At 33.3% G+C, this 23291-nt stretch overlaps 1 protein-coding gene across 3 annotated transcripts in view; it reads right to left on the reverse strand.

The window, feature by feature from the left end:
• Nucleotides 1–2504: 2504 nt before the first annotated feature.
• TUSC3 (tumor suppressor candidate 3) overlaps nucleotides 2505–23291 on the reverse strand; it is a 155434-nt gene continuing 134647 nt past the window's right edge. Inside the window, exons 8-10 of one of the 3 annotated variants that reach the window (XM_039839334.1) lie at nucleotides 20585–20659; nucleotides 17042–17132; nucleotides 2505–5123 (exon numbers count right to left, since the gene is read on the reverse strand). In XM_039839334.1, the coding sequence (XP_039695268.1) occupies nucleotides 5108–5123; nucleotides 17042–17132; nucleotides 20585–20659 (182 nt within the window). In that variant the 3' untranslated portion in view covers nucleotides 2505–5107. Of the gene's footprint in view, nucleotides 5124–10821; nucleotides 10881–17041; nucleotides 17133–20584; nucleotides 20660–23291 lie in introns of those variants that run through there. The other 2 variants (XM_039839333.1, XM_039839335.1) reach the window with 2 other exon arrangements.

Below are 23291 nucleotides of genomic sequence, written 5' to 3' on the forward strand. Positions count from 1 at the left end.
TTTCATGATTTCTCTGTGCTGAACTTCTCATTTTGTTTGTGTTATTTTCCTGATTCCATTGTCTATTTGTGTTCTCTTGTACCTCTTTGAATCTCCTTAAAACAATTAATTTGAATTGTCAGGCAATCTAAAAATCAGTGGAAAATTGTGTTCCTCCATATCATGTTTTCTTGATATTTTGTATTCCTTAGAGTCTTGTTATTGTTTTGCATTTGAAGCTTTAGTTAATATTCCATTTTCTATCGAGTGGCTTCGGGAGAGAAATACTTTAACTTGTCAGCCATGCTGGGGATATTAAGGCTTTCTCACACCTTTTCTATGGATGCATCTGTTCCACACTTGATGTTCTCTTGAGGGAGGGGATTATTAAGATTTTTTTGCCTTCTCTCAATCCTACAAAGTCAGGCTATGTGCTGGAAGCCTTACATTTGCTTTTCCTAGGGTTATGCTGTGAAATGCTCATGTGTGTGCGCTCTCTCCCAATCCTGTTGTCAAGCCAGCATCTTGCATGTGTTCACTGTCTAAAAAAATCTCGTACTTGCCACCCACAGGGAGCTGGCCACTGCAGTGTTGGGGGTGGGGTGGGGATGATAGTGATGGTGATGTTTGGGTGAGGCATGAAGTGCGTTGATGGTGCCTGTGGTATAGTTGGGGGAATCTACTGGTGAGGCATCCTAGCAGCTTATGGGCTGGCCTGCTCATGAAGCTTGTGAAATGGTTAGTAAGAGCTGTGTCCCTATGTTTCTAAGTTCTGTCCACTGTGCTCTCAGTGTCTCCCTGCCCCTCAGCCCTGCAGATCACTTCAGTATCCTGGGTGAGGCAAAAAAAAAAAAAAAGTGGGCCTCCTTGGCTGTGCCCCATACAGTTGTGGAAACTGGGCACTCACTTTACTCTCACCTTCCCCAATGGGAGAAATTGCTGGCTTAGGGTGATGCCTCTTTGTATAGTCCCCCTATCCCTTTTTTGTAAACTGGCCATTCTGAGTATTATGACAACTCTGGAAATTGGATTCTGCTCCCTCTACAGTTAGTTTTTGTTCTTTGTTGTGGGTTATAGTTGTTTAGTGATTGTTTTGTAAAATCTGTATTCTTTGTCACATGTGGTCTCTAAAGTTCCTCTTTCATTAGCTTAATGGTACTTAGGGATTTGACAGAACTTTCCTTCAATGCCTGGAATCAAAAAGAGGAAAAAGAAAATACTATCCTGATCTCTGCAAATTGGCTCTCCGTTGGGGCACCCCTCAACACTTATCCAGGGTATTTTCAACCCTGCTTTAGCTTTCACTTCCAGCTTGGGCTGGGTGTAAAAATTATTAAGCGGTAAAAGCTTAAGGTCTTCTCAGGTCTTTTATGAGCATGCATCCTGCCCTGAGTAGGGCATGTCCTAGATTCCTTAGACTATGTGGGAATTTCCCAAAGCCCTTATTTCCCCAAGCATTTCACTCCCCAGCTTATCCTCCCAGGCCTTCAGCTGAGTGTTTGTTGTTTGTCCCAACTGTTATCCTCCTCCCCCACCCCCTGCCCCGGCAGCAGCATGTTTGTTTACTTTTCAATATTTTAGAGAAACACCATCTGTGCATGGCCACTTTTCCGCCCTAGAAAATTCTGGGTTAGGTGAAACAAAGGGAAACCCTTGCATCAGTCCTACTGGGAGTCTCCATACAGGTCTAAACAAACACTGTTCCTTGGGAACAAGGTCATCCTGTTCCCTCTAGAACCAGGCACCCATACCAGTAATACAGCTGCCATTTTCAAGACCACTGTGATTGGGAGGTAGGGAGGAAGAGTAAGATAAAATGCCATTAACCTATCCTACTGAATTTCAGTCACCTTTTTATTATTGAAACATTCACACTTGGTTGCTGTAAACCTTTCACTATTTTCCAGACTTTCGACAAAATTGATTCTGACAATTTTTGCTAGTTTTTCTAGTGTTTCTATGGAGTGAGTCTGTAGAGTTCCTCACTTTGCCATTTTCACTGGCATATACGCATAATTTTTAATGGAAGTAGCTATACACAAACATTTGGCTGAACGCAACATGATTTTCCTGTTATAGTGTGAATGTGATGCTTTATTAAAACTTCATATAAGTATTTAGATTCTAGTTACATGGTGTGAACGTTTGTATGTGTCATACACTTAAGATAAAAAAAGTATACAAAATTAATAAATGATACTCATTAATTAAATAAGGGAAGATAGGTGCTAATATGTATATACCTGTACCTTTTGAATGTGACAAATTTCTATGCTAACATTTTCCCCACTATTAGAAAAAATACTATTAGCTATATTACTGGTCTCACCCAGCATAGCTTCTTGCTGGAGGATGAAAAACATCTTGTTTTCCTATTTTAAATTTAATGAGCTCTGTGGACTCTGAGGAACATTAAATCTACAAGAGTCCATTCAAACTTTTTGTCCCTAGATGCTCTAGCTAATGTGTTTTCTCCTATCACCAGTCATGCTTAAAACACAATGTTTAATACAATTGTCTCAAAATAGTATATCATGCTGTATTTAGAATAACCCCACTCTCCATGTAACCTCAGGGAGGTTCTCATAATAGCAAGAAAGGGAATACTTATCAAGCTCCATGGTTACAAGATCTAATCTCCCCAAATCACCATGCATGCTGACAAGGGATATTACTTTATGTCCAAAAGGAAATTACAGTAAACACACAAGACTATTGGGCTTATTCTTGTGACTATCTAATGTGAGGAACACAGTGGTGAGCAAAATGCAACATGTTATTCATCAGATATTACTATAAAATGAAGCTCCTTTAGATGGAATTTTACATTAGGATCTTTCCCTTCAACTGAGAAAAGTAATTTTAAGAATCCTAAATAGAGATTGTTAAATATGTAATCAGATTTTAAGGAGATCTCTAATATAGTGAATCAAGTTTAAAAGTGACATTAGAGGGTATAACATACCATGTACAAATTTTTCAATTTAAATGGTTTGGCAAAGGTAAAGTATTATATAATGTATGTGATTTTGCACCTTACATTCTGAAAGCAAACTATATTTGAGCCTTTTTTTTCTAGTTTTGCCTGTAGCACTTTGTAATAACGACTTATCTTTGGACAGTTTATTTCCCTCTAGAATCACTTCCCTAACGTAACAATTGCCTATAGAGAAACAACAGCTTTTTAAACTATGGAATTCTGAAAAAAAAAAAAAAATTGTTTTTATAGTGGCTCATAATTAATGTTCAGCAGAAGTCATATAATTTAGGCTGAAAACTTTTACTAATCTGGGATAAGGACGTTCTTACCTGAGTTACAGTATCTGAGAACTAAGTGACTTTGGTCATGATTAAACACTATTAAGCTTTATAGAGAGATTAAATGTGAGTTAATATCATTTAGTCAATTACATACTAACTGGAAGATAAGAATTTCAAGCTTAAATAGGACAAACAAAATTATAATACATAAATGTTATTTGCAAAATCTGGCCTCAAACTCCAATTGTAGTGTCTGTTCTGAATGAACTTTAGGTCATGTAAAACTACTCAATGGATTAAGATTTACAGATCAAGTGATACCAAGGGAAAGGCATTAAAGAAATTATGATGATCAATTATTACTCTTCCATAAATGGTATTCCAATACTAAATTGAACAGTCTTTGAACAAGAAGTGGGAAATTAATGTGGGTTTTAATAACAGATTTGAGAATGTGATAAGTTAAACATAGTTCAGAATTAAGTAACTTTCACTATCGAATACCATTCTGTTTGGAAAAGATAGCTTTCTTCCTGCTAGCACATGTGCTGTCCCGATATTTAACTTAATATGCCCCTATAGGCTTTTATAATTCCCATTCTTTATTGAATTTCATAGGTACAAAATAAATAAATTCAGTGGATGCGCACCAGTTCCTGTCTGAGAATATAGCTGTAACTTCCAACTAACAAAGTTCTCTATGGTCTATTATTTGGATCTTAATGAAAATTAGATAGCAAAGCCTAAAGAGGAACAACAAAAAGTTTATTGAACTGACTAAATAACTGTGTTTTTAAATCCTTCTTTGTGTAGTACCACTGAACATAAAAAATTCGGGTTTGAGAGTTTGAAAGCCCAGCAATGAGCTCTTGTTTTAATTTTTAGCTTTCGGCTTTTAGTACTTATGTCAGACAAAATTAACATTTCCTAATTTACAGAATTGTGAAGAAAAAAAAAATTCACATATGCAAATGCACTTTATAAACTAAAACAGGATATACAAATAATAATCATTAGACTCCTGTATTTGGTTTTCAAGAAAGCTTCACTGAGTCACTCATATTAGGGTAACTAATCTTTATCTAGATTCAGAATGAAGTTTGGATAGCAAGCTTTTCCATACAACACAAGGGGAGAATGGCCATAGTAGGTTGGTTTTGTGATTACAGATATGGATTCCTGGATGACACCAATACAGTTGAAGAGGAATTAATTCCTAGCTCTGGTGTGCTGCTTCCATTACCTGATTCCTTTGAGGCATGTTGATTTAGGCATGTTTGCTTTCTATTTATATCCTGGGAAGAACCTCCATTTCCCAGGTCAGGCATCCAAGTTGTAGGTACTGTTCATCCAGTTCCCTGTCCTATACACCTTTATCTAGTTATGATTAATAAGAACAAAACACTATTTGTAACCATACACAACCTTTATACTGGAACCGCAGTAAGTTTCATTTTTCAGTATACAACATTTTCATGCATATACCTTATCACCGTACAACCTAAAGAATTTATTAAGATACATTTCCCTTACTAACACTGTAGTTTTCTTTACTAATGAGTGAACAGTTCTAACGCATGGATTCATAATTACATTGTCATTTATTTCAGTCCTACAGCATACACTGAATATAATATGCTTGAAAAAACATTTCAATGTTTCCTTTGTTCTTTCCAGTGCTAATATTAAATTTAACCATCCAATTCTATAAATTAAATTTACTAGTAAGTCACACATTTAAAAAATTTTACAAGAATTAGCTAGGTTATCACAAGAAAACAAGGAAATGAACATAAGAGTTGAAACTAGTATGACAGGAACACTATCTTCATGGTAAACATTCACTTTATGGAAATCCCACTTGGCTTCATTTAATTAAAAAGCTGAAAAAGAAAGAAAATTATTATGCACTTAACAAAATATGCTTTTTATTCCATTCTAAATTAGTACATATAAATAAAACAAAAATGTCATAATTATATTAATCCATCTCATTCTAATTTCTATATTAGGTTAATTTCTATGAACTAGTTCCTGTAATGGGGTCAAGGTTGTGGTGAGAACAGGGCAGGTTGGGATAAGATGCAAATAAAAATTTGAACTTTTTAAGTTTGAGTTTAACACCCTATTTTTATGAGCCACTCTCACTGCTGGCTAGATCAGTAGTTAAATCAGCATTTAAGCTGGTAATGTAGGGGAAGTAAAGGGGAATGGACTGAAACAAATATTCAAAGTGGATCATTTAAATGTCCTAAAGAAAATATTTTTTTTCTCATCATTCAATATATAATTCATTTACTTATGTAAAATAAACACTTGATTTTAAAATAAAATTTATAACTTCATTATATGGAACAGCCAAAAATATATACACAAATCATAAAAGTATTATGAGATTCTGCTGTGTTACAACATATACATGCTTGTATATACAGAAATAAAGTAAAAGGTATTTTTCTTTTAGTTATATTGTAAGCAAAAGCTTTTATCTATGAACAGCAATATATTTAAGTTTGTAAAATAATGAAGTCAATTTAAATAACATTTACTAAGTTTTTGTGGTATCTGTAACTTTCTGCTAACATGTGACAAGTTTAAATCTTAACATAACTGTAGGGCATGAGACATCAATTTTTAACTGAATATCAAAACAAAAATGAAATTAATGAAAAGCCATATAGTTGGAAAACTAGTAAGTTTAATATTTGGATGTTTAAATTATATATCTTAGGCATATATTTCTTTGTCTTTCTGAACCTCAGTTTCCTCATCAGTGAAAAGAACACTTAGTTTGGATGATCTCCAAAGTTCTTTTCAATGCTAATAGTTTATGATCTTGGTGATACTATGTTAAAAGTAAATATTTAAAATATTTTATTATAAAACATTTGTTATATATTTAAAATGTTATATAACAAATTAAAATATAAAGTATGCAATACAAACTAAAATAATTACTCAGTGCATCTGTTCCTGGGTAATTATTAAACTGAAAGACAGAAATCATGTGTTGAGATCTAGAAGCAACAAGACATTGCTTCTCGTTTTCAAGAAAACTTATGATTGGGGTATGGCAAGGGTAACCATCTCCATAAAGAATGTCAGCAGTAAACTTCACTCAAAGCGTTAAGTTTCAGTTGTTCAATCCACACAATCCTTAATAACACTAATGGCGAAGCAGTCAGATGTGTCATGTGTAAATGAACTCTTTGGCATTTTCTGCCTTCAACAATAAGTTTGCCCTGAAGATAAAGCTAACTGAAGAATGGGAAATAATGAAAAAAGAAAACTTGATCATAAAATATTTTTAAACTATAATTAATCTTGGAAAAATTATAACTTAAAGAAACTGAGGATTTGTAGTTTTCTTTTTTCTTTTTCTTTTTTTTTTACATAGACTGGTCTGAACATTTCAAGCTATGGAGCACTAAAGATCCCCTTTTAGCATTGCTAAAAATATTACCACCATAAAGTCAAAAATAGTAATTTGACCCTTTATGATTGTTATACTTCCTAACTTTTCTGGAGCTAGAAAGGTTAAAAAGGTTTTATGATTTTTAGATTTTGCTGCATTCAGAGAGCAAAAGGATCTTTGTATTTTCTTAAAATTAAAATAGACTAAGAATCCTGTTTCCAGGCTATTTGTTCACACTAGAGATTTTTTCCAAACTGAAATACTTATTTTTTAAAAGCTGTTATAAAACCTTTTGTTTATATTTTATTATGAAATGACAAGTATATAGTCTTGAACTGATCTATTAATCGTCCTACAAAAGGATAAGTCTAATTAGAGTATTTCTTATTCTTTTACATTTAAAATATTTTTCATAAAAAGGTATAAAAATTCTTTACAAATGTTTCTTCAGACAGTAGAGAGACTTAAAGCACAAGTGTCAAAAATGTTAAAATATTTCTCAGAAAAGTATGAATTATTATTCTCTAGGTCATTCAGTAGTTCATGTTTGACTTTTTATTTCCATTTTATAAATAGTAAATGTCTAAGGTATGTTTCAGTATGAATATTTTATATTGACTTCATCACTCAAGAGAATAAGTCCCTCATTTCTATTAAGGGTCTGACATATATATTTTCCCCACTTTTTTACCTTTACCTGTCCAATAATTTTAATGCATAATCTACAGTTCTTATAGATTTGTGCTTCCAACAGTGCTTAGATATTACCTTGCCTAACAATGCTTATCATAAAAACATATAAAATGCTTTTGCATCATACTTAAAAACTGTCAGGAATACTAAAAACTGAATTGTATCCCTCTTATTTGGAATGCACTTTTCAGTGTTGCAGTCTGTTTCATCAGAGAGGGAGAAGCTGCCTTGGGTGCCTCCATCATCTTCTGTCTGGCCTTCCCTCCCCGCTCTGTCACGACCTCATTACTGTTCACGGTGTTCTGCACATACATAACAGTGACCACCATGACTAGCATTTTATGAAGTGGGCACATGCACGGTCAGCTTTAACTCAAGTAGCAATATAAGATCGAAGCTACTTGGCAAGGGTAGTGAATTATACACAGGGAGGTTAGCCAGCAGACCAGAAACAGCCAAATATGCCCCCAGAAGCTCCCCCTTCACCTAACCTAAAGGGATGCAACTATTCTCTTTTGGTCTGTGTATCTTGATTACTGCTTACAGTACATCAGGGATGCAGAGGGGCACTGTGTGTACAAAGAAGGAATGAGACAAGGATCTCAAAAACACTTCTGTCTTTAAGACTGGCTCTCTCCTAATTGCTCCCCACAACAGCAAAGATTCAGGATTTAGATAAAAATGCAGTCCTTGATTTGCTGACGAATGACGTTCTAAAAGTTCATTAACAAATTTATTACTTAAAATAACTTTTTGTAGAGAACAGAGTGACATACTTGGTATGACGGCAAATCAGAGTGTTACAGGAATTTAGAAACAAACAAGCAAACAAAGCAAAACTCTGACTCTGAGAAGAAGTAAAATGAAAGGGATGGCAGCCTAGGCTCAAGGAGCTGATCGAAGAAAGGTACTAAAGTATAAAAACAGTTGGCACACTTTCTGTAAAAGGCCAGAAAGTAAATATTTCATATAATTTTCACATCACAAAATATTTTTTTCCAATGATTTAGAATTGTCAAAACGGTTCTTTATGTGGCCCACAAAAATGGGCAGCAGACGACACTCGGCCCACAGAATAGTTGCTGACCCCTTCACTAAACCATAGGGAACACTGAAAGCTGTACTATAAGAAAAAGAGATGGAACCAAACTTAAAAATTTTAAGGAGATTTATGCAATGGAATTATTACATAGCTAGTAAAATCGTATTGTAGAAGAATAGTTAATGGTACTGAAACATGCTCATGATGTATAGAAAACAAAAAGCAGATTATAAAATATGAATGATATAATCTTTTCCTAGGTTCGAAATATATGCAAGCTAAACCACTGACATTGATAACCTGGGTGTTGGGATTATGAAAATTTTATTTTCTTCATTTTGCTTATCGATATTTTCTAGAAGGAATGTGTATTCATTTTTCCTTCCCTTTTGTTTGTCATTAATGGATTTTGATGAAGAAGCAACATAAGCTGCATATCTTAAAATAATTCTGCACTAGTCTAGAATAAGGGATGGCTTATGGAGACAATGATTACATATAGGGAAATAGGAGGCTAGGTCAGAGTCTGAAAAGACATGTGCATCAAGTAACACAGCAACAGTCAGAATGGAAAGTGATGAAGGCCAAAATGACTCCAAGGTTTCTATCTTGTATGACTGTGAGAATAATAGGAAAATGGGCAAAGAGGACAAACGGGTGTGTAAGGAGAACTGAGGCTGGTTTTGGGCATGCTTCGGGTGAGGCGTTAAGATCAGGATTTGACAAGTATATTGGGACTGAGAAGTAATCCAGAAGGAAAAAGGAAAGTGCAAAAGTGGCATGTTACAAAATCCACGGAATGACAAGAGACCTCTGCATTTGCTTACTGGGTGGTCACTGGAGATGTGTATTATGTGAAGTTTATTTGTTCCTTTTCCTGCAAAATATCTGAACAAGTACCAAATAGTGGTTTGTGTTTTATTTTTGTTTTTACTTATCTTGAATTATTCTTTCTGTTCTCGGGTTTTTTTGTTTGTTTGTTTTTGTTTTTGTTTTTGTTTTTTTTTCTGGAAAACATGATGTGCACAGTGCTCTTGCATAAATGAAAACCGTCCAGTTGGGAGCTGGTTAAATTATCTGCTGAGATCTTCAGCTGGACAGAATTTCCTTGTGTACGGTTTTTGTTCTCAAACAGGAGGAGTCAGGGAGAACTAGTGGTTACATAAGGGCACTCCGTTTCACAGAAATCATTTATGTGGTTAAGGGGCAGCTGCTCAGATTTCATTTTGGTATCTAAAAAAAGTGCAGAAGAGAGGAAAAACTTTGCTCACAAAACCTTTCCTCCATATTCATAAGTCTTCTACGGGGATGCAAAGCAAAAATAATGATGGCTGTTAGCAAGACCTCATCAGACAAAAGTCTTGGGCTCTTTTTTGTAACAGAAGGTTACTGAACCCAGAAAAGTCTTTATGTTGGATGTAAATGATCTTTTAAAAAGGCCCAAAGAAATTTAGGACCTTATCAGGAGTAGAGAGAGATCTTTGAAAATGAAAACTTCTCCATATCTGTAGTTACACAGATATGCTGTCGAGTGTACTGCTAAGGCCACTTCTGTAGTCTCCACGGAGGGACACACTTAGAGATTGATGAGATGATCATTAATAACTAGGCATGGTTAGAAACACAGATGCTGGGTTGGGAGAGAGGGACGAAGCCAGTATTGGGGGTAAAAGGCTGAGGTAAAGACAGGCGCTGTTAGGCCATAGGAGCTCCCCTGCTGCCTATGGGTGGCTGGAGGGTGGTTTCTGCCAGACTGAGAAAGGTATACATTTGCAATGGAAGTAACCCTATAGAGCTACATCAGATGTGTGTGTCTGTTCAGACTTTGTGTTCCGGAGTTTGAGAGGGTAAATTTGTGCAGTGCAAAATCAAAAAACCTGGATTTTGAATTTCTATAAAACATACTTCAGATTTATGTAGAGGTTCCTAGTATCTATTTCTGAAATTATCGGATATTGATTTTAAAACGTTTTAGTACGTGTTTAGAAAACTTGTATTTCGTTTTTACTATCTTGGATATTAAAGTTTATGTTGTTTCCTTGTGGTAAAAGGGACTTGATTACAGTTTTCATAGGCAGAACTAAATATATTTGTATCAATAGTTCTAGTTCTGCTTTCTGACCTATGAAATTGTATTTCGTTTGGAGTGGAGTGCATATGTATGTATATGAATATTATTTTAAAAATATACTGTTTGTCAAATGGTTAATTCCATGTGTTAAAGTCTATAGTTGGAAATTTTTATTTAAGGAATTGTACCTGTACCAGCAAAGTACTAACATCATAAGACTGGAATATGAGATCTCATAGTTAAAAGTTATTTTACATTTGTGAAAGAACAGTTTGCTATACTTATGAGATAAAAGTTATGGTCATTATTTGAGACATGAGAAAAACTGAGGATCAGAGAAGATTAAAAGACTTGCCTGAGGTTATAGTTTTAAAGTGCCATTGGTCCAAATCACATCTTCTCACTCAAAGTCCAGATCACTTTCCAAACATCACGAAATATAATATGGAAAAAATAGTCCTTAAGATTCAATTTCCATATGTACAATATTATTATAAGATTTAGCAGTGTATTCTTCAGATAAGACAGAGGATAGACAATGGTGCCTCCACTGCACTATAGCTCTTCTCTGAATTATCTTTAAATCTTTGGTCCTTTATGTCATTCTTCAAGGCTGGAACTCAGTGAGAAAGGCAATCCTAGTGAAATTTTTATCAATGCTATGTAGTGTTGGTTGATTACTACACTATTTCTATATTATTTTACTATTTGTACAACTCAAGACTATTTATATTTTCCCTCCTGATGAAAGATCTGTATCTGAGATGTAGAAATAATTGTGATATTGCTATACACATCCTGGGATTTTTGCCTTGCTCTATTTGCTAATATATTTTTCTCAAAATTCACATGAATGTCTTTCATTTCTAGCAGTTGTTCTGCACTTTCTCTTACTAAATGTCAATCTATTTTTTGTTATTCATCATCTCAAAATAACCAAGGTCATGATTAATTACAAGTATCTTTGTAAGACAATGGAAGGATAGTTTCTATATCCATTGTAAGCTTAATATAAATTTTATTCTTCAGTTTATTTGATGCTAGACAGCTCAGAATCAATTCGAGGTTGCAATAAGTGTCTTTAGAGCTCAGGTTTCTGGAATAATTACCTTTCCACACACCCTTTAGGTGTGTGGAATCACCTGACAACTCCATGGGGTATCATTTAATGTGAATTCCATCTTTTGAAGGTGTGCAATGTGGCAAACCAGTACTCTTCCCTTTGTTATGTTTCTATCTTAGTGGTTCCTGTTTCATTTAAATAAGAAATAAAAAGTGTTTTTGAGTAAACATTAGATCAACAAGTATATGATGAGCACTTACTACGTACATAGCACTTCGGAGATATAAAAAGGTATTTTCAAGAACTATTCTCTAAAATACCTTATAATATTCTAGAATGGAAAGGACTTCAATACATAAAAGTTACACATGAATATTTAATGAAAAATGTAATGCAGTAGAGTGCTACTGAATAATCATGCTAAAATGGCTAGTACAGCGAAGAGGTAGATGAAGTAATTAATACTTACTGAAAACCTACTACATTGCAGGCACTACAAATTGATTAATTCCTCCCCACAAAATTGAGACAGGTATTATTAACCAAATTTACAGATGAAGGAACAGGTTTAACAAAGCTAAATATCTTGGCAAAAGACATAGAAATAATGAGACAAATCTAACAATTGAGCCTGTCTCTAACTCCATAAAAACACCATTTTAGAGGTGAAGAAAAAATGAGAACTGAGAAGTTAACTAACTCCAAGTTCCAATGTTAGTGAAGTGAGGCACTAAGATTCAAACTTAAATTTCTGTGATTGCAGAGCCAGAGCTTGTAATATATAAAATTATACATTGAGCTTGAACTCAGGTCTTCTGATTCTAAATATTATTTTTCCATTATATCACACTACCCCTTTAAGATAACTAAAGAGTCTTATAAACATGAAGCAAAGTGATAGAGTTTAACAGAATGTTTTATGTTATTTTCCTACTAGAGATTTAATGTCATAAATATTTTTATAAATATTTTTTGAAGAAAACTTTGTAAGTCAAAGTGTGTCAGTGGAAAATATTGGGAAAGTACGCATAAGTGAAGATAATCATGTATCGCTACTAGCACTTTGCTCTTAGAAAATGGGACAAATCCTAAAGTTAATCTTTAATATACAAAATAAATTCAGTGCTGCTACTGAAAGAAAATTTTCTTCTGAACTATGGCTCAGATGGTAATTAGATCAAATTCTTAATAATATTGATGTTTCACTGGTAGTTTCATAGGACTCAGGAGTCCAATTAAATTCATCAAAAGGTTCAGGGAAAAACTGTTTTTCACTCAAATAAATCATGCAAATATAAAACAGCAGTTACTTAATCTTGAATATAAAGAAAAATCCTGGTTAGAAAAAAGCAGGTTAAATATAAATGAGCTTAAATTATTTATATCAGAATTAATGATAATTAGCATCACCGCTATGCTGTACACCTGAAACTAATATAAAATACTGAATGTCAACTATAACTGAAAATAAAAATAAAAAAATTAGCATCAAATATTTATTAATACTATGCCATTTACTTATGTGCTAAGAGACTACATGCAATTTCTCATGTATTCCTTATAATAAGCAAATGAAATATGTACATTTTGTTCCATTTCAAATGAGAAAACCAAGAATTAGAAAAGTTAAGTAACTTGTCCAAGGAAACACAGTTAGTAACAAATAGATCAGGGATTTAAATCAGGAAGTTTGCTTAATGAAACTTAAAAGACAATTTGGAAGAATTTAGTGATGGTACAAAACACATTGCGGGGAAAAAAATCCTTAAGACTGAAAAGTGGAGAGGATTAAGGAATAGAATAAACCTTTAAAGTAGATTTGTATCCCCTTCAGCATATAAATTGACAAGAAAATAGTATAAAATACTGAGAAAATATGAAGGGCATGAATGCTTATGAGGTTAAAGATTAAAATAAAAATGAAAAAAATGAACACTCAATATAGAAGAAACTAAAGGTTCAGATTAAACAATTTAAAAGAATAAAAAAGTTAGTGTAAAAATAATTTTGAACACAGTTCTGTACATCAGTGATATTTCTTGGTACAAAAGTTTTAATTCACAGAAACCTGAAGATATTGAGGGCTCCAAAAGACAGAGGTATTACACCCAAAAAAGTACTCTGGCATTGGAGCTGAAGCCCGTGACTAATGGTGATTTTTAAATTAGTAGATGGTGGTATGATCAAATGTGCGTTTTCTCTGGGCTGTCTCCAGGGTCTTATCCAAAGAACAAGTATTATCTAAAGTAGGTAGAAGTGGGAGATTTTTAAAAGAAAAATGTATGTTTGCCCTCATAGGTCATCTCAAAGTCAAGGAAGGATATGGTCTTTGATGAGAAACTATTCTCCCTTTCTTTTGCAAGCCTACTTCAATGTGTGTCTGTCACAAATGATTAGGTTGATTTGGCTCTTGGTCCCCAGGGTTTATGACTCATATACTAGGGCCTAACTCTCTTTGAAGATGAACATCCATAAATGTCTTTTCAGAGGTACTCAGGCCAAGGCGCACCTTCTGGAATACGTTTTGCAAGTTTTCCTCTTCCTGTAATGATGGTGTCCTGTGCTGCATCTCATTTTCTCATTCCCTACAAACTGCCTTTATCTGAGCAAGGTTTGTTTGTTCATTTTCTTTTTTGTCAAGTACCATAATGATGGTGCCACAGATAAATGCTTCTGGAAATGCACACTGTTCTTTAAGAATGTGGTGCTATGTTCATAATTGACCAAGCTCTCTCACGGGATAATTCGGTGGGAAAAAAATCTCTTTTTCTTCTTTATTAACATCTTACCTTTCAGCTATTTCAGAATTATTTCTTTCTTTCATTTATTCCCTCTCTTACTCTTGCTTCTGCCATTATGTTTGCTTTTCCTCCACTGAACTAGTTGTATACATGCATATTTTTCCCTGTATTGTCAGAGTTTTAGAATTTAGCTCAGGATTTATTCAAATCTCTGGTATATGCTCTCTGTAGCCCTTTTAGTAACAGTTATCCTTGATGTTTATCATTTATTACCATGATTATTCACAAGAAAATTGATAAAATTTCTAAGGAAAAAAAAAAAGCTCATACTGAAGAAAAATAATGGAATGAAATAAAAACAAAACCCAAAGCAGTATCTACCATTACTAAGGTAATTTTAGTATATACCCATGTTTTAGACTAATAAAAGGGAATAAATGTTTTCAAATGCAAAATTGGTATTTTTTTTCATAATGCTCCCCACCCTATACTACTGTATTTTGTTAGTTCAGAGGGATGCTGTAAATGTAGTGAAAGGAACATATATCCTATATACCTGACATAGTAAGAGAATTTGATTATAAATGATCAGAGAGGGATGATCTATCTACAAATGCCATAAGGATTTATGGAAGCTTAATGAATGACCATATCCATGGAAAAGACAGAAGATAGAAAAGTGGATACAAATGAAAGTTCTTAAGAGGCTAAAGAGAAATATTAGAAAGCTCTTATGTGATATAGAGATAACTGAATTAAAAAAAATGATTTGAATTGGACAGTGCACTAGTTGTATAACTAACTCAGTCATGCAATAAGCACAGCAAATGTTAAGAGAGTTTGGAAGAGCCAGGATCCTGCCTTCCTTCTCTCCACAGTGCCACATCCCACTCTTTCAGCACGATTGGTTTCCCAAGCTCCTTTGCTAGGCTCTGTTCATTTCTGTTTCTTGGCAGCTCCTCAGGGTGTTCATCTTACTACATCAAATTTCAGTCACAAATCATTCTTGGACATTGCTTCCATCTCTGACTTATAAAAGATTTCATTTACATTCCGGCTCCATGAGGCCAGCTGATGGCAAGCCCATTCCTCGTTTAGCCTGGTGGGGGTCTTGACAAGGGAGTGGGCTGGCTACACAGTAAGGAAGTTCAATGCCACATTGATAAATAAAATAAGCATGTACTCTGGTTCAAAAATGATTAGTAAGTATATTTAAGGTGAGGCCTAGAATATATATTTTGAAAAGCTCCCTGGCTGATTAAATGGCCGCTCCTGGTAAAGAACTAGAGTACTGGAAAAGTATTATACTGAATGACAACTACTCCTTGGAAAAGTAAGTACAAACTTGAAAATTCTTCATATTATCACAAAAATAGTGCTGTCAAATGTAACATTATTCAATGAAACTAAAAAAACTAATTTTCTCTATTTTCCCTACTCATTATACTGCTATGTCAGAGAACAATCTAGATAGGAAATGATATTATGGTATGATTACGTGTTCTGATATACAAGAAAAGCTATAATTTTCTCTTTACCTTTCTCCATTTCCTGACTGTCAACTAAATAAGGTTTAAGAATCTCACAACATCTCTTACTATAATATACCTTTTATAAAAATAGATATCTTTTTTTGACATATTGTAAGTGCTTGTAGATTGAAGTGAATTAATTTTTTTAGTGTTTTTTGACATCCTGGATAAAAAAAAAAGACATACAAATACGAAAAGAGAGAGTCAGGGTTGAAGAGTCTTATTCTTCCATTATAACCCCATATCAGATCTCCTTGTTGTGGGATTAGTTTTGTCCCCCATAAAAAGCTATATATTGTTGCCATCATCCATGTAGAAAAATTCTCTTAAATAACTGCATAGTTCACATGTGGAAAAGATATAAAGTATGATGAGATTTTATTTTCTATCAACATATTACTGCTTATATTAACTCAGCAGAAAGAGTCTTCAAAATCTCTGAGAAAGGAAATATAGGGCCTTTACTTCATCATAGAGAAGGATGAGTTTACTTCATCATAGAGAAGGATGAGCTATTAGGATTTCCCAGAGAAAGAGAAAGTGGAACATTTATTCCCTTAAAAGAAGATGAAGAAGGAATATGCTCAAGAAGTGAACCTATGCCTAATTCATAAAATGGCCAAGTATAATCTGGCATACCAATTGTGCTTTAGCATAATAATGTAGTCTCAGAATGAATTTTCAGCATTTTCTCACCTCTAATCATCACAGTGTATTGAGGAAAATCTTACAAGATGTTCATTATGACAACTTCTAGTTACTAGAGATTTTATCATTTAATTTTCCCTTTCAAATTGGCTTTTCTTATTTGAAAAAGCTAAAACTTTGCAGAAATCAAAAGATGATGCAAACTTTATTAGATGCTGAATGGTAGATTATATGAGAAAAAAATTGCAAATGAAGTCAAAATCTTAATAGATCAACCAAGAAAAAAATAATTTTGATGAATTCCACAAAGCTTAAAACCTATTTTGTTACATGTACATGTGTACGCACATATGTATATATACAAATCTCTTCACACACACATATATAAAATAGGTATCCCTGAAATGAAACTATACTCTGCTTCAGAACAGCTACCACACCTTTTATCTTCTTCGTATAATCTATGATGAACACATGGCAGGTGCTCATGGCAAATGAGTTAGCTACTTTATATCGATCCTTAAATATAGATTAACCACTTTAAATTGTTTTTATTTTTAATAGAATAAACAATCACATAAGTATAATGATATTACCTATAAGGATAGCCATGGTACTTGGAACGAAATATTGAAAGTAGAAAACTGAAGAAGAAGACCACCAGGCCTAATCCCACTAGACAAATTACTAGAAAGAGATAGAAAACACAATTAGTCTAGACGCATGTAACCCATATGCCTATATTTTTAAAATGCACTTAATTAAGTATATTTACATTTAATAGTTCATGGCACATACAGATACAAGTCGGGTAATTTAAAATACAATGTATTCATTATTTTCTATATTCTTAATGAAAATGTAGTATTTTTAAGTATAAACACAATAAAAGTGACTAAGTCTTCTGGTTGTTTTCTTAAAGAGTGACTACTACAAATATTAAAATGCCCCAGGAGGATAATAAACCAAAGTATGTGATAACAAACAAGATTATCAGCCTGTATTATGAAGCATTGACTGTATTAGCAAAGACATTTGCACTATTAGAATGCTAAATATAATTTTATTCTTTTCCAGGCCATGAAATATTTACAAAGAAATATAATTATAGATTGCTTCAGTAAAAGCCTGTTACTTAAAATTGTTCATCATTGTGTACAGAAAGTTAGAAATAAAAGCTTGGAGAGTGAGATGGACTGTGTAAGAGTCGAAGGGGGAGAAAATCCCCCTAAAGAGCAGGTAATAGTGTCAAAGAATTATTGTTTGTTTTAACAATGAAACAAGGGGCATATGTTACAGTAGAATGTGCTGTACTCTATGTTTTCAATATTTCATGTTAGCAACATGAAAATTATTTTCCCCTTCCCTTTTTTTATTATGGTTAGATCTTACTTTAAAGTAGATGAGTAATTATTTATACATCACATAAAATTAAAATATGCTAATACATTTGAATATATATTTTCAGATATTTAATTTAAAAAGATTCATTGCTATTATTAGTAAAATAAATATAAATGTTTATAATATTTAAATGCTTAAAAATCTGAGCCAATTAAATGTAGATGTTTGAAATAAAATAAAAATATATTTTAAGAAATTTGTTTAAATCTGTTCTATAAATAAGTAGAAATTAGAGTTATCTCTTTAAAAATATCTAAATATTTCTTCAGACTAAAACATTTGCACTATATTCGTATCCTTTTATTAGTTCAGGAAATTCTTAAAAAACTGAAAAATCATTATAATACAAAAAGGTTAAACATACTAAGGCAGGAAAACAAGAAAAATTAAACAGTTCTCTGTTTCTATAACGATAAATTTATTTTTAAACGTTCTTCTAGCATATAAATGAGACCTAATTATAGTCGTAGAAATCAGGAAGTAGTAGATAAAGTATGGTATTCTCAAAATACGGTCTAGAAATCTGTGTCCGTTTTCATTCAACTCTAGGAATATCATTTTCTCTGTTTTGAGCACAAATTGTTAGAAGTCCTAAGTGCTTAACAGCATTCAATTGCAGCCTCTGTGACATTTCATTTCAGACAACACTCATACAATTGAACTTCAAATGAATATTGGCAGAAAATAAAGGAAAAAAAGGTGCTGAACATCACAAAATGAAAAACACCTTTTTAAAAAATTGTAGAATATCCAAATATGCCAGACACTTGGCACTAAATATGGCATATTAACCTAACTTAATTACACAATGTTTTACTTTATACCTTCCCACATCTGGTATTTTTATCAAACACTTCTTTCTTTCCTCTATTTAAAAATATTTTTTTCAGAAGCTGAATAAAACAAAAACACTCTTTTCACTCCTTGTTGCTTTTAGTAGCCTTATTTGGTTATGCACAATGGGAAATGAGGCTCAAAATATGTAATCATGTAAAATGATATATTTACCTGATTCTATGCAGTGGAACAAAATAATGCAATTCAAGTACTTGTATATAGGGAAGGGGAAAGAACCGAGTGAGTAGTGGAGTTAGTAATTACTAAATGAACCACTACAGTCCATCTAAGATAGCATACTTATAAGGAGAAAATGCTATGATGACACAAAAGCATTCTGACCTAGACAATAATCATCATAGCAGTTGTATTATGTCAAATATAAAAATCACACTAGAATCGAAAAAGAATAATTTAAAAATATATTTCTCCTCTCCCTCTCCCTCCCTCTCCACCTCTCTCCCTCCCTCTCTCACTCACACACAAATAATTTGGTAGTGGGTCGGTGGTTGAAGTGATGTATACACAAATATCTACCAAGAGGGAAGCTGGAAGTAGTGATTTTATAAACTCAATATCATGGACATTGTGAGATTAAAAAATTAATATCTATCTCTTACTATTATTTACTTTGGTATGATAGGACATGATAAATATATAATCACATAAGGACTGTCCTCATGAACATAATTTGTCAATCCCAAGAGCATCACATTGTTTATTCAAAAGATATATCAAAATGATATTCTGAATAATGCTTAGCTGAACAAAGTAATACATTGGTTTCTTTAGTTTCTTTACAAAAGTGTGTAGATAGCATCATGGAAAATCAGAGGGTAAACTAAATGGTATATTACACCCAAAACATTTCAACACTTAAGATACCTAAGGTTTAGAAATCACTATGATGTACTTACATATCATCCTAATATTCCATAAAGAAATGTCTTTTGTTTTAAACTTTTTGATAAATTATTAGTTTTTTTCAGGCACCTATGCTCCTCACACATAAATTGAGTTTTTAAAAGGGTTCACACAGCAAAGCAAAGCCTATTGAGAAAAATCTTAATAGGTTTGTAGAGGTATACTCATAAAATCACATAGGGACTTCATATTAATTAGAAAAAGGTCTGTGACAGGAAATACTGAATTTAAAGCCCTCTGTACTTTCCTAATATATGCTCCTTAGGGAAGATTTTTCCCATGTGTTTGTGCTTTTCCTGCCAAAATGTGTACGTTACACAAAATTTTTTTTTTTTCTACAACCCCTTGGGAGGAATAGTTTCATCATAGTTAATTTGCTTAAAAACATAATGCTGGAACTTGGTGGAACTGTAAATCTTGGAATATCACTAGAAAAGACAAAGACCCTGTGGGAAAGGTAGGATCAAGATATGCTCCTTTTTAAAATGCTGATAAAAGGTTAGGAAGTAACTGGAAAGTATTGTATTTCAGTGTATAAAACCTATGCAAACATTTCTCTGAGATAGTCTTTGAATGCATACCTGATTTTTGTGACACAGGGGATATATCATTTGCCAATAAAATCGCTAAGACTCTCCCCACAGAACTTTCCATCTCTCCCTGAAGAGTGGACATTACCACAGAGACGACAGCTTCAACAGAGATGGGCGAGACCACCCCTGACAAGGGCAAATGGCAGCTCTCCTGTATGTGCAGTTTCACAGAAAATCACCCAATCTCATTTCAGAAGATAAATATTTTTAAGTATTTGCACATAGACATCCAAGAAATAGAATTAAAACACACTCCAAACTTCCTCAAACCATAACATTTCTTTAGAACTCTGTTTACAAAGGACTTTTATATATTTACCATTTGATTTAAATGAATCTTAAGACTAAAACAAAATTACAAAAATACCAACAGAGACTTACTCCGTCTTTTCCCAACATCTCCTTTGGATGTTGCCGCTTCATTTAGAAGAACCATCCCCATGGTGATAGCAGCATCTATAGTAGTTGTCAAGGAAACAGCAGAAATGATACAAATAAAATCTATTAAGTTTTCTGGATCTGATCAAAATGTGTTCTGTTCCAGACAGCTGAATTACAAATACACACAGAGGTAAATACAATTTATTCTCTTAACATAAAATTATCATTTATCGTGTATTTAAATCTGTCTTTATTTTTTAAATTTATAACCTAAAATTTAATTTGAGTTTTTGAAGGTCTAATTGAAATGTTCTAAATTCCAGGACTTTCACAGCATATATGAATTACATGGACCCTTAAAACCAATAGTGATATTTGACATTGTACATAAAGACATGCACTAGTTATAGTCACAAGAATATATTTCATTGGCAATTAAAATTGTCTGTGGAAACTGAAAACCGATGTTGGTTGGAAGCCTAGTGTACACAGGAGAAAAAGCCACTCCCAGGCCTGTGCAGTGCCATTACCCCACTCAACACACTTATACACCGTGTACTCCCTTCAAACTTCTAGAGACCCATGATACAGTTTGAAAACCAGTGGAATTTAGGTAATTACTAAATTCTTTAGTTTCAGTCATGCAGTAATGGCCTGAAAGAATAATGTAAGAGAATGAATGTTTTGTCCTACCAGTATGATCGTCTGTGGACTTTAAGGATTCATTATTCTTAAGGTATTTTGGACAATCTACTGATATAAATTCCCTTGGGTCCACAGTCTTAGGGCATTGCTAATTATAAAAAGAATTAAATGCTTGTTTCATTCAACCTGTTCGCATGTAGGGAATGTCTCCTGCTTAGTTCTTTGCAGCAGACCGACATGTCTGACGCAGATCCTCATCAAGGAGCATGCTAGGATCCCCTTCCACCCTTCTCTGGTGACGACACCCTTGTTACATTTATGTACAGATTTTAATGCACACATTTAAATACGCATATCCGATCTACTAAATTCATATAGAATTTTAGATTATTTTATCTATGCCAACATATTTTTTTGCAAATATTCAAAATATGACATTTTGAAATGGTTTTATGTAGCTATGACAAATAAAACATACTAAAGTTATGACTCTGTTAAATACCTTCTGAAATTCCATTAATAAAATCAAGGGGAAGATGGCACAATTGCTATTTCTGGGGAAAATAAGTTAACAAAATTAAATGAATCAAAGACTTAACATAAGATCGAATGCTATAAAACTCCTAGAAGAAAACAGGAGAAGCAACTATGTGCAGGCAGCTGGCCTAAGCACTGTACATGAATTCTCTCACTAAGCCCCATAACAATGCTGTGAAGTGGATACTGTTTTATTGTTTATAAATTAGAATAATGAAACTTACAAATGTTAAATAACTAGGACAAGGTGTTAAGTAGTGCGAGAGCCAGAATTCAAGCCAAGGCTATATGAGTGCAAAGACCATTTGCTTTTAATGATTATGCAATAGAAGCCTATTTTTTTTCTTTTAAAAAACTGAATATATTTGACATATAACATTGTATAAATTCAAGGTATACAATAAGTTTATTTGATACATTTATACATTGTAATATAATTGCTATTGTAGTGATAATTAGCACCTCTTTTATGTTATGTAATTTCCCTTTTTGAGGTTAGAATAAATTCTAGACTCTCGGCAAATATGATTATAGTACAACATTATTGTCTATATTCATCATACTGTGTATTAGATCTCTATTGAGTGTATAGAGAGAGCATCCATTGTAAGTTTGTATCCTTAAACACTTGTCTTGTCCCCCAACACCTCCACCCTCTGGTAACCACCATTTTACTGTTTCTATGAGATTGGCTTTTTCTAGATTCCACATATAAGTCATATCATAAAGTACATGTCTTCTGTGCCTAACTTATCTTAACACGATGTGCTCAAGGTCTACCCGTTGGTGGACCTATGTTGTTGCAAATAGCAAGATGTCCTCCTTTTTCATGGCTGAATACCTCTGTGCGGTGTGTGCACGTATCACATTTTCTTCATCCATCAGTGTATGCTTAGGTTGCCTCTGTAACTTGGGTATTGTAAATAATGCTGGAATAAACATGAGGGTGCATATGGCTTTTAAATTAGTTTCACTTTCTTTGGATAAACAATTAAAAATAAAATTGTTGCACCATGTGCTAGTTACATTTTTCATTTTTTGGGACACTTCATACTGTTTTTTGTAGTAGCTGCAGTAATTTACATTCCCACCTATAGTTCACAAGGGTTCTTTTCTCCATAACTTTGCCGAGACTTGTCATGTCATCTTTTTAATTAATGATACCCATTCTACCAGGTGCGAAGTGATATTTCATTGTGGTTTTAATGTGCATTTTGATGACAATTAGTGATGTTGAGCATCTTTTCATGTAGCTGGTGGCCTTTGATGTCTTCTTTGGGGAAAAAAGATCTATTTTGTTTTCCCCATTTTTAACTGAATTGTTTTATTTTTGAGTTGCATGAGTTTTCTATATATTTTGGATATTAACCACTTATCCTATTCTGTAGGTTGCCTTTTCATTTTGTTGTTTCTTTTGCTATGCACATTTTAAATTTCATATAGTCTTATTTATTGAATTTTGCTTTTGGTTACATATCCAAAAAAATAGTTACCAACACCAATATTGAGGACCTACTTTTCTATG

The sequence above is a fragment of the Pteropus medius genome, unplaced genomic scaffold (assembly GCF_902729225.1).
Source record: "Pteropus medius unplaced genomic scaffold, Ma_sr-lr_union100, whole genome shotgun sequence".
Taxonomy (NCBI): domain Eukaryota; kingdom Metazoa; phylum Chordata; class Mammalia; order Chiroptera; family Pteropodidae; genus Pteropus; species Pteropus medius.